The 13,311-nt window shown below is 44.0% G+C and overlaps 1 protein-coding gene across 2 annotated transcripts; it reads right to left on the reverse strand.

The window, feature by feature from the left end:
- Positions 1-2,079: 2,079 nt before the first annotated feature.
- Positions 2,080-9,733, reverse strand: tspan13b (tetraspanin 13b). 2 transcript variants are annotated; one of them, XM_069175872.1, is made up of 6 exons: positions 9,551-9,733; positions 7,919-8,086; positions 6,943-7,023; positions 6,294-6,407; positions 6,058-6,168; positions 2,080-3,509 (listed from the first exon to the last, which is right to left on the reverse strand). In XM_069175872.1, exons 2-6 carry the CDS (start codon positions 8,084-8,086, stop codon positions 3,435-3,437), a joined length of 549 nt encoding a protein of 182 aa, XP_069031973.1. In that variant the 5' UTR covers positions 9,551-9,733; the 3' UTR covers positions 2,080-3,434. The 2 variants fall into 2 exon arrangements, with proteins under 2 accessions (XP_069031973.1, XP_069031972.1); XM_069175871.1 differs by having other exon boundaries at positions 9,544-9,733.
- Positions 9,734-13,311: the final 3,578 nt, after the last annotated feature.

The raw sequence follows: 13,311 nt of genomic DNA on the forward strand, positions 1-13,311 counted from the left end.
GTTGGTGACTTTACATGACTTTATGTCACAGCTCATCACTGCAGGACAAGATGATCTGGAGTTCTGCAGGATCTACTGAGTGTTGAGCAGAGAGAGAACACATCTCTGACATAAAAGATGAGACATTTCTAAACCCACAGACTGGATATAAAAGTATTCGTAGCTTCCGAGTCTGAAAAGTGAGGTGAATGCTCAAGTGCATTAAGTTGCAATACCACCGAGTGCCACTAGAGGCTCATCAAATCCAAAGTGAATAAAATGTGTCCATCAGTTATCTCGGTGTTGTTAGCTAAAGTCACTCCTTCTTATTAGTTTTCTGGAGGTCCATCTGAAAATAATCCCTCATTCATTAGAAAAGAAGATTCAAGAAGACCTGTTTTTGGGGGCGTGTCTGTTTGATTGACAGGCCTGTGGTGCAGTCAGGTTACAGCTATCGGTGGGCGGAACGTAGTATCGTCAGGTTTCCAATCAGATCGGTCAGATCCACCGCTGGCTCCTCCCCCCAGCTCGTCCAAATATGGTCACGTCCTGCTCCAAACCGCTTCAAGCTAGCAAAGATGGTGACGGACAGAATCTGAACTGGAGGTTTCATAATGTTCACAAACCAATCGCTGGTTGGTGCTTCATAAAACCATGAAGAACCACTCTGCTGACTGGTTGAAGTCTGTCCTCTCTGTAATATGACCATAAACACTGTTCTAACGCAGCAGCCTGGAAACACACCAGCAGACACACTAACGTTAGCATTCATGTGAAGTGTGTTTGTGTCCACCGACTGACTACACAAAACTTCTCTAAGCACAGTCAGTTCAGACGCAATGCACTCTGGGAAGTGTGCCATGTAGCCGAGCTAACAATGAGCTTCTTGTTCTGCTGTCATATGATCGGTTCAGTAGAAAAATAGTTTCATTGAGTGGTGACTGTTCACAGTTCAGGATGGAACTGATGGACGAGTTTCAACACAGAATTACTGTGTGCGTATATATCTGTTTGTTTGTACATGTGTGTCTCTGTGTGTGTGTGTGTGTATATATATATCTGTGTGTGTAACATCCTGGATGGGCGGGTCCACTCTTGCAGGTGCTGAATGGTTCTTCCTGTTGCTAGGTTACGGTGTAGTGAGCTCCATGATGTGGAACTAGTCGGTTGGTCAGGACTTCCTCGTCCTCCTCCTCCTCCTCCTCCCTGTGGGATCACAAAACCCTGCACAAACAGAGATCCGCCACATCCTGCCTGATGGTCTCTCTAAAGGTTCCTAAATGTTTGGGGAACACTCTGAAGATACTTTAAGAATCTTGAGAACAATTAAAAACAAAAATTCTTTGTAGTCAAATATATGCACACATTCTTTTACATTTCATTTAGCTGATGCTTTTATCCGAAGCGACTTACAACATACCGATGGTTCACCATCGGGAGCAATTTTTAGGGTTCAGTGTCTTGCTCAAGGACACTTAGGCATGTGGACAGGAGGAGCTGGGATCAAACTACCAACCTTCTGATTAGTGTGCAATATTATTATCTTATTGCTTCCTGTATGCTGCTGTAGCGAAAAAATGTCCCCTCGGGGATTAATAAAGTAACTACCTAACCTAACCTAACCTAACCTAACCTAACCTAACCAACCCACTCTACCAACTGAGCTACAGCCTCATTCACACATTCTTGTGTGTATGTCTGCATGTGTAAGTCGATATATGTATCTGTATATATATATATATGCATTTATGTGTACATGTGTATGTAAAGATGTAGTTAAAATAAGTTGTGTTCATTCTTATAATAGCCATTTATTTATTATTGTATTTATGTATCCATGCATTTACCTCAACAGCAGTACAATCGGTGTAAACTTACAAACCTCTAAACCCTTCTGTTAGTAACTTTCCATCTAAATGTAAGACCTGAGTTCCAGCTAACACTGAAACAGAACCACACTGATCAGCTGCTCCATGTGTGCTGCAGCACTGACGTCTCTGTAGACCTGCTCATCTCACTGAGTCCTGCATGTACCAGTGTCCTGGTTGACATCAGAGGAAACATGGATGATGAGATACAAAAGATATGAAGCCACAGAAATACATTTCATTGTGTTTTATTGTTGTTTACAGTACAAAGGCTGCAACAGGTGACTTACAGCATCATCAGTGCAGGAGCTGATATCATGCAACACACACACACACATACACACACACACACACACACACACACACACACTTGGAGGTTACAGATGTGCTCCTCACACGTTCTTCCTTCTTTCAATCAGAACATTCAGTGATATGAACCTTCATACAGTGATAGACAGTTTCTTACAGAGCAGTGCAGTCAGAGGGTGAGTGTGGATCAGTAGTTGACATGTCAGCGGTCACTGACTGTTGTATCACACAAACAAAACAAACAAAGAACGGTGTCCAGGGTGAACATGAGCAGGCTGAATGAATACATGTGGAACATAGAACAGACCGCTGCAGAACCACAGGGTGAACATGTTCATGTTCCTCATGTTCCTGTGAGGCTGCATGTGTCTTTCACGTGCAATCTGATTTAGAACACATTTCACTCTAAGAAAACACACACACTTCACATTAGATCAGAGGGAACACTCAGGTCAGTCCGATATGTACAGTAAACCTACAGACGGTCAACAGACGGTCAACGGACGGTCAACAGACGGTCAACAGACAGTCCACAGATGGTCAATGGACGGCCCACAGATGGCCCACAGATGGTCAACGGACGGTCAATGGACGACCCATAGATGGTCAACAGACGGTCAACGGATGGTCAACAGACGGTCCACAGACAGTCCACACACGGCCCACAGATGGTCAACGGACGGTCAATGGACGGCCCACAGACGGTCAATGGACGGCCCACAGATGGTCACCGGACGGCCCACAGACGGTCAATGGACGGTCAACGGACGGCCCACAGACGGTCCACAGATGGTCAAGGGACAGCCCACAGACGGTCCACAGATTGTCAACAAACGGCCCACAGACGTCCAACAGGCGGTCCACAGACGGTCAACGGACAGTCAACGGATGATCCATGGATGGTCAACGGACGGCTCACAGACGGTCAACGGACGGTCCACAGACGGTCAACGGACGGTCCACAGATGGTCAACGGACAGTCAACAGATGGTCCATGGATGGTCAACGGAGGGCCCACAGACAGTCAACAGGCGGTCAACGGGTGGTCCACAAACGGCCCACAGACGGTCCACAGATGGTCAACAGACGGCCCACAGACAGTCAACGGACGGTCCACAGACGGCCTACAGACGGTCCACAGATGGTCAACGGATGGTCCACAGACGGCCCACAGATGGTCAACGGAGAGCCCAAAGACAGTCAACGGACGGTCAACGGACGGTCCACAGACGGCCTACAGACGGTCAATGGACAGTCCACTGAGGACCTGCAGCCGTCTCACAGGAAAGCACTGGGGTTCGCTCGGGGGTCTTTCTGGTTCCTATAGCGGTACGTGAGCCACAGTCCCAAGAGCTGACACAAGAACACAGAAACAGACTGTTAGAACACAGAACAGAGACTGCAGGAACATTCACAGGAACATTTACCTCACTTTGTGTTTCACCTGTATGTATGTGTGTTGTGTTGTTTTTATTTGGTTACAAATCCATGAAAAGAGTTGAAAAATTTGAAAAAATTAAAAACATTTTTCATTATATTTGTATCAAAGTGACCGTGTATCAATTTATCTGAGTGACAGAGCTCCACAACAATACTAAACTAACGAGACACAACTCTGTAAACAGGTCAACAATAAACAACTCTGTAAACAACTCAACAATAAAATGCTATGCTGTTCTTTTCTCTCTCTGCTCTCCCGTGACGCCGACAGTCGAGGCAGATGTTGTCCACCTTTGAGTCTGGTTCTGTTAACAGATGTTCTCCACCTCTGAGTCTGGTTATGTTAAATGTTCTCCACCTTTGAGTCTGGTTCTGTTAACATATGTTCTCCACCTCTGAGTCTGGTTCTGTTAACAGATGTTCTCCACCTCCGAGTCTGGTTCTGTTAAATGTTCTCCACCTCTGAGTCTGGTTCTGTTAACATATGTTCTCCACCTTTGAGTCTGGTTCTGTTAACATATGTTATCCACCTCTGAGTCTGGTTCTGTTAACATATGTTCTCCACCTCTGAGTCTGGTTCTGTTAACAGATGTTCTCCACCTCTGAGTCTGGTTATGTTAAATGTTCTCCACCTTTGAGTCTGGTTCTGTTAACATATGTTCTCCACCTCTGAGTCTGGTTCTGTTAACAGATGTTCTCCACCTCCGAGTCTGGTTCTGTTAAATGTTCTCCACCTCTGAGTCTGGTTCTGTTAACATATGTTCTCCACCTTTGAGTCTGGTTCTGTTAACATATGTTATCCACCTCTGAGTCTGGTTCTGTTAACATATGTTCTCCACCTCTGAGTCTGGTTCTGTTAACAGATGTTCTCCACCTTTGAGTCTGGTTCTGTTGACATATGTTCTCCACCTTTGAGTCTGGTTCTGTTAACATATGTTCTCCACCTTTGAGTCTGGTTCTGTTAACATATGTTATCCACCTCTGAGTCTGGTTCTGTTAACATATGTTCTCCACCTCTGAGTCTGGTTCTGTTAACAGATGTTCTCCACCTTTGAGTCTGGTTCTGTTGACATATGTTATCCACCTCTGAGTCTGGTTCTGTTAACATATGTTATCCACCTCTGAGTCTGGTTCTGTTAAATGTTTTCCACCTCTGAGTCTGGTTTTGTTAACATATATTCTCCACCTTTGAGTCTGGTTCTGTTAACATATGTTCTCCACCTCTGAGTCTGGTTCTGTTAACAGATGTTCTCCATCTCTGAGTCTGGTTCTGTTAACAGATGTTCTCCACCTTTGAGTCTGGTTCTGTTAACAGATGTTCTGTTGATTAAAAACTATAGTGACCTGCTGTTGTAGGAGAGTCCTGAACCTGTTTAAAGGAGAACCGAGAACCCACTCCATCTGGTTTTTTTAAAGGAGAACCTGCTCCATCTGGTTGTTTCACTCCATCATTCAGCTGTTTGTGAAGACTCATAACATCTGTAGTGAAGACTTAATAAATCTGATCCTGATAGAACACAAAGTTGTTGCAGCAGACGATGCTTCAAATCTGGATGTTGCTGCAAATATTATATTCTACACATAATCGCTTTACTGAAAACAATATACAAGTGCCAATCAATAAGTTCAGAGACGGGTCCCTCATGAAAGCAGAACCGTGACGCAGCAGGAAGTTCCACATGTTTATGTGAGCAGTGGTCTGATTTAACATGGACCTGAAACCTGAGCAGAGAAACATCAAAGCTTGTGTCAGATTCTTGGGAACAGAAAGAAGCAGCAGGAATACAAATCCGGGGAATAAGGGGGCGGAGCTCGCCGTTTCTTGGTTTACAGTGAATGTTTTCCACCTGGTGTATCCTGACCTGACACTCCTTCTCCAGTCTTGGACACAGACGTAGACTTTCTGATGCATTTTAAGAGTCCCCTTTGCTCGTTTCCTGAGTTTCACAAAGAATTTGATGTTTCTCTGCTCATGTCCACGGAGACACTGCAGACGGACCGGACGAATGGTTACAAGAACGTGTGGAACTCAAGAGCTGATGTTGATCAAGCATCAAAACGTGGACTCCTGACTGACGAGGGGTAGAGCTCCGTCCGGCTGCAGGCCGCGGTGCTGCTCACCGTTCAGGATCGAGCCTCTTTGTAATCACCAAGAGTTTCTACACTAACTATTGTTTAATTACATGTTTCTTCCCAGAAACTATAATCTGATTACAGTTAAAGTCCTTCTGTAATCTACTTACATGTAACTGTACTCTCCAACACTGTCATCACAGCACAAATAATTACAGGACCAGGAAACACAATGAACACGAACCAAACAGCTGATGTTTGGTGGGTCATTGTTTGAAGTTGGTGAGTGAAATATTTTGGCGTGTAAAATATTATCAATCAATCATATTAAATGCGGGTGATGATGCTTGAGGAAGGAGTCGAGGATGGTGTAGATGTGATGGTTCACCTCAGTGAAGCTGAAAAAGAGGCCGATCCCTCCGACAACACGGAGAACCCCTCCAGCGTTCTCCTGGATCTTGTCCGCACAGGGCAGACAGACGTGGTTGGAGAAACAGACCTGCAGGAGACAGAGACAGTGAATTTATTTATCCACTGCTGTCCTTCAAATCATGAAACCCTCAGAACAGAGGAACCTTCTGTGTAGCTGAGATGTGACAGAACCAGGAAACAGTCCAAACTCACAGCATCACAGGTGTCATTGGGGTCGACGTGTTTGAAGCCGCAGCAGTTGAGGCTCTTTTCCACGTCCCTCTGAGTGCTCTCTGAGTTATTCCAGCCCACCTCCAACAGTTGGTCCTGCAGCACACGACAGCACCGCTCAGTGATCATACAAACACACCATGAGTCTGGACAGATGTGGATGTAAACTCTACAAACATATGATGAGGACAGATGTGGATGTAAACTCTACAAACATATGATGAGGACAGATGTGGATGTAAACTCCCCCCAAAAAATTCCCCTTGGGGATTAATAAAGTATCTATCTATCTGTCTGTCTGTCTGTCTGTCTGTCTGTCTGTCTCTGTCTGTCTGTCTGTCTGTCTGTCTATCTATCTAACACAGAACACACATTATGAGACACACAAACAGAGTCACTGCTGTCGGGTGTGTGTGAGGACGTGAGGTGTTCCTGAACGTCTCACCTACTGTAGGTGTGTGAGGACGTGAGGTGTTCCTGAACGTCTCACCTGCTGTCGGTGTGTGTGAGGACGTGAGGTGTTCCTGAACGTCTCACCTGCTGTCGGTGTGTGTGAGGACGTGAGGTGTTCCTGAACGTCTCACCTGCTGTCGGTGTGTGTGAGGACGTGAGGTGTTCCTGAACGTCTCACCTGCTGCTCCCTGTTGATGGTCAGACAGGCACTGGACACGGAGAACTGCACGATGAACACCAGGAACAGCACAACCATGTACTGAGAGTCCTGTCAAGGAACACACACTAAAAACATGCTACACACACGTTACACAACTGAACACACACACATTACACATGATACACACGTTACAAAGAGGACACACACACACGTTACACAACAGGACACACGTTACACATGACACACACACGTTACACATGACACACACGTTACAAACATGACACACACACACACACACGTTACACAACATGACACACACACATGTTACACAACATGACACAGACATTACAAACATGAAACACACGTTACAAACATGACACACACACACACACACACACGTTACAAACATGACACACACACACACACACGTTACAAACATGACACACACACACACACACACACACACGTTACAAACATGACACACACACACACACACACACACACACACACACACGTTACAAACATGACACACACACATGTTACACAACATGACACAGACATTACAAACATGAAACACACGTTACAAACATGACACACACACAAGTTACAAACATGACACACAGACATTACAAACATGAAACACACACGTTACAAACATGACACACACACAAAGATTTCTAGTAATTTCTTCATTTCTCTCTGACAAGCTGGACTCTGTCATCAACATCGTGTTGGAAAATAAGGCAGTATAAAGAGAGCATCTCCTCAAATGTTTCTTTTACGCTCTGACAACACTTCTTATTCAGCTGCAGGAGAATCGCTCAGTAAACATCGGACCTGTGACAGAACCAGAGGAGGTTCTGGCTGACTGAATCATCGTTAAAAGACTGATCCAGTTCAGGGATGGAAATATAAGACAGATATATTTAATACTGACGTATATCCAGTGAGCTGTGAATTGAACATCACTCCTGACTTTGCGTGTGAAGGATACGAAGAAGAGCAGCACCTGGTGATGCTTCATCGCCCCGATGAGGCCGGCCAGAGCCACGAAGAAGAGGAAGACGCCCACACCGATGACTCCACCCACCACCTGGAAACTGGACACCAGACCGAACCACTTGCCCCATGCTGCGATGCCGATCATTAGCAGGCTGACCATCTGCGCACACACACACACACACACACACACACACACACACACACACACACACACACACACACGGCTTCAGTCACAAATGTTATCTGATGTATCGAGTCATTTTAGTCAAAGTATGTAACCTTGTGAAAGCTGTGAGGATGAAAGTGTGCAACAACACACTGTAATACCCCAAAGAGGCTGCACAGAGCTGGAAAAGATCTGTATTCAACAAAAGAACAGCGTCTATTGAAAGAGTTATTATCACTGAGTTATTATTACCGAGTTATTATTGCTGAGTTATTATTACAGAGTTATTATCACTGAGCTATTATCACTGAGTTATTGTTACTGAGTTATTGTTACTTAGTTATTATTCCTGAGTTATTATCACTGAGTTATTATCACTGAGTTATTATCAGTTATTTTTTACCGAGTTATTATCACTGAGTTATTATTACTGAGTTATTATCACTGAGTTATTATCAGTTATTTTTTACCGAGTTATTATCACTGAGTTATTATTACTGAGTTATTGTCACTGAGTTATTATCAGTTATTTTTTACCGAGTTATTATCACTGAGTTATTATTACTGAGTTATTATCAGAGTTATTATCAGTTATTTTTTACCGAGTTATTATCACTGAGTTATTATCACTGAGTTATTATCACTGAGTTATTATCAGTTATTTTTTACCGAGTTATTATCACTGAGTTATTATTACTGAGTTATTGTCACTGAGTTATTATCAGTTATTTTTTACCGAGTTATTATCACTGAGTTATTATTACTGAGTTATTATCACTGAGTTATTATCAGTTATTTTTTACCGAGTTATTATCACTGAGTTATTATCACTGAGTTATTATCACTGAGTTATTATCAGTTATTTTTTACCGAGTTATTATCACTGAGTTATTATTACTGAGTTATTGTCACTGAGTTATTATCAGTTATTTTTTACCGAGTTATTATCACTGAGTTATTATTACTGAGTTATTGTCACTGAGTTATTATCACTGAGTTATTATCACTGAGTTATTATCACTGAGTTCATCTTCATCATCTTCATCATCATCAGCGTCATCACCATCATCATCACCATCATCACCATCATTAGCATCTTCATCACCATCTTCATCTTCACCACACTGACAGAAAACACACAGGCGCTCCACAAAGTGGCTCAATAGTTCTCCTGAGTTAAAGCCCAACCTTTGGGGTCTCACACACACACACACACACACACACACACACACACACACACACACACACACTGATCAAAGGTACTGCAGTGTAAGGAAAGAAGAGCCTTTCTCCAAATGCTCGCGTTCTGCTGTTTTTCATCTGCTGGGCACCTGATCACGTGATCAGCTGATGCTGTGGCCACTGAATGATTGATGCCGCGCTGTGTGACCTCAGCAGTGCGTTTACAGCAGCCTGAAACACCGTTCATACACAGCTATGATCCGACTCACCACATACATGATGTTGAGCGCGCACAGGGAGTGTTTGGAGCAGGTGAATCCCGCGCACCCCATTTCGACGAGGAAATAGACAGACCCCAGAAACCAGATAAATATCCAGAGATCAGCTGAGACGAGCAGCAGCCGTGGAGTCGCCGGGTGGAGGATGGTCGCTTTGACCTGCAGAGAACGGCTCCGAGACTGCGTCGTTACAATTAATAACACGGGAACAGAAAGGAAGTCACACATTTAGCCTTCAAAATAAAGCCACTGTAAACCTGACAGACAGGGGTGGAGCTCCCACTAACCACAGCCTGAGAGCTTACACACAGTAGCCTTTCTACTACACACATAAAAACATGCATTCACCCGCATTTACTCAGTAATCATCACAATATTCAAAAACAAAAACTAATTCGATTCAGTCATCAGTTTAATTCATGGAAACACTACAAATAGCATCACTCCGTGCTTTTACTTTGAAGGCAAAATTCCGGTGTGAATGTGGTCGTGTAACTTGTCACCTGTTTAGCATCTCACACGGTAAGGGGCGGGGCACTAGAGCATCTGAGCTGCTAATTGGTTACAGAGAGGTCCTGTAATTTCCTCTTGAAATCTTCCAGAAAGAATGTGGTCAGTAGCACTTCCGGTCCCGCTGCACACCGACCTGGTGTCAGGTTAAAGTGGGAACACCGTCCGGTCCTCAGTGTGCTTTACTGCTCATCTATTATTCAACACACACACACACACACACACACACACACACACACACATTGATGCTGTTGCTGCCTCTTCCTCTCATCAGAATTCATCGGGTCCAGCTGTCTGTGAATCCAACCAGGAATTCACTGCACAGGTCGTTGTGCGATTCTGTGCTAGGTTATGTTTACAATAATACAACATATATATATGCCATATCATATTACTTATATATAGGTCGTATTATCAACTACTAATCTTAAGGTGTAGACAAAAGGCTGTGTATGTAAATGAGAGTGATACTGCTGGGCCAAACCAAAAGGTCACAGGAGGAGGTCTGCAACCTTTGGGGTCATATTCTGTTTCTCTTTGAGGTACTGTGTAAAACCAAAAGGTCACGGGAGGGGGTCTGCAACCTGTGGGGTCACATACTGTTATTCTTTGAGTCATAAACAGGAACAGACGGCTGCGCGAGAACTCCAGGGGGTGCAGGAAGACAACCACCACCTCGACCAATCAACAAAGGACACATCAATACACATGATTTTTTGGTTCCTGTACTATAAGAAGACTGGGTCAGGGAAAGTGAGGAGATCAGACTTCGTGAACTGACACATGCTCTGTTGCAGTCAGGGAAACATAGTCTGGACCCAGAGCTCTGTAAACTGATTATTCTGCTGCTGTTAAATAAATATCTTGAAGCCTGACATCTTCTCCTATTGCCTCATTAAAGAACACGCAGGACTGGGGGCTGACACATATTGGCTTTGTACTAGCAGGAGCCCAAGTCCAACAATTTGGTGACCCCGACGTGATGAGGATGGAGAAGTGAAGGCGGTAAAAAGACAATCAACAGCGGACATCTGGTCAACGGTGACAACAGTGGGCCCACATCTAAGAAGGTAAGCAGACACCTGTTTTAACGAAGTTCTGCAATTGGATATTGTCAAATTATATTGTTGTCATGGTGAGGACCTCAATGTCCTAGTAAGCGGCAGAGTAATCAAGTGTGAGACGGGGGTTAGAGGCCCAGCGTCGGTAAAAGTAGGGGTTAAAGGCCCATGGTAGGGTTTGGAAACCAGAGAGGTTAGAGTCCTCCAAAAAAAAATCCAAGGGTTGGAGTCCCGTCTACGTTAGAGTCGTAGCAAAGACCCAGGGTTACAGACCTGCCTCCGTTGGAGTCGGAGCGAAAGATCGTTGTACCCTTGTGGGTGGGTGGCTTCCAAGAACTAAGCAAGTTTTATAGAGACAGCCAGTCTCTGCAAGTTCTTGTTCTGTGGGGACAAAGGGTGGTGTTGGTGAAGAAGTGAGCGTGAATTAAAAGATTTGTGGTATCTGGGGCGACCCCTAGAGTGAGACTGGACTGAAGTTATTCAGCCTAGAAGCTTGTCTCACTAGATCCACAAATTGACCTGAAGGAGTCATTCACACTCAATCTCCACGTGTGTGTTGAATTATCACTGTGTGGTAGTGTTGAATAAACAGTAAAAAACAAATTAAAAAAGGAGATGGAAGGTGAATTTGATCGAGAGTGTTTGGAGTATGGGGGCTGTGGCCCAGAAGTGAATATAGGAGAACAGTGGGTTCTCATTAGGATGCAGTTGAGTAGTGGATGTGACAAGGGAGTCAGAAAGAGAGAGATGAGAGAATATGATAAGTTATGGGACGAACTGAAGGAAACAGAAGGATTCCCCGTGGACCAGGACATGATGGTGGTGTGGCCATGGCTGAGTAGAGCAGAAAATAAGACCAGACAAGACATAAAGAAATGTGAAGAAGGTGGTCCTAAGAGGTGGACAGAAAAAAGGAAGTGGAAAAAGGAAAAGGAAGAGATGCAGGATAGGAGAAGAAGATTGCATAATATGACATTAGCAGGCGGAGCCACACAGCAAGTGTGGGAGAGTAAACAGAAAGAGCAGGTGAAGAAAAGACCAGATGAACAAAATTACTGAGAGAGAAGGATAACATAAACAGAGGCAGAATCTCAGTCAGAAATAAAAAAAATTGAAGTAAGCGAAAAATAAAATCAGAACAGAGTAAAACTAACGCTGAAAGATCACGCTAAAACAAACAAAAACTTAGAACAACGGAGACAGACAAATGACTAGAATAATCCAGAACGTAATAACATATAAATAAAAGAATGGGAACAATTAATAATAGTGATAGTTAAAAATGAAATAATAAAAAAAGATAGAGAAACAATATGGTTAAGGAAGCCTATTAAAAAAAAAGAGAAGCAAACAAACATGGGTTAAAGATGGAAGAAAATACATGAATAAACAAGAATAACCTAAGATAAGTGATAGCATAGAGATAACAGAGGAAAAAGGAACAGGAGGAGGAGCTGAGACAGACACAGGCTCAGCTTTTGAAACTCCCAATCAGATGACGCCAGACGCAAAAGCTACTGATAAGTAAAAAGGACACAAAACAACGGGGAGATTAAGGGAGAAAATTAGGTTAGAGACAGCAAAATCTGCATCACAGCCCCGTGAGAGCCCTAAGGTGGGAAAATCAAACAAACCCACAGTAAAAACGAGAGATATTATAAGATGCAAAGATCACGGACAGATTGAGAGGGTTTGGGTGGTAGCCAGAGAGGGAAGCAGGAGGACTCTACCAGTGCAGAGGAAGATGAAACTCTGCGACAACACAGTCAAGCCACCCTGAGAGCAAAGGAGGCAATACAGCAGACCAGCACCATGCCCGCACCGCAAGAAGTGGACAGAGAGAGAGAGGACAGAGACAAACAGTCCTCCTCGGAGCAACCACCAGCAACAGGCATCAAAATAAAAACAAAAAAAAGAAAAGACACACTGAAATCATGACAAGAGGCAGTAAAACACCGAGATGGATCCGGTGGCACAAGTACGGGAGGCACGGACAATCTGGGTGTCAGAAACAGTTGGCTGACCTCGACAGACTCCACAGACTCGAACTCCTTTCATACCTGTCAGGTGATCACTGATAGGAGACGCTAACAACAGAATACTACAGAGGATCAAAGGGGGCGGTGATGTGGAAAAATGAGTTAAACAATCAAACAGGAAGTCTGATGAACAAGCAATTCAACTTCTG

The sequence above is a fragment of the Embiotoca jacksoni genome, unplaced genomic scaffold (assembly GCF_022577435.1).
Source record: "Embiotoca jacksoni isolate LCO1_2020_lvr unplaced genomic scaffold, fEmbJac1.0.p SCAF_7, whole genome shotgun sequence".
Classification (NCBI taxonomy): Eukaryota; Metazoa; Chordata; class Actinopteri; family Embiotocidae; genus Embiotoca; species Embiotoca jacksoni.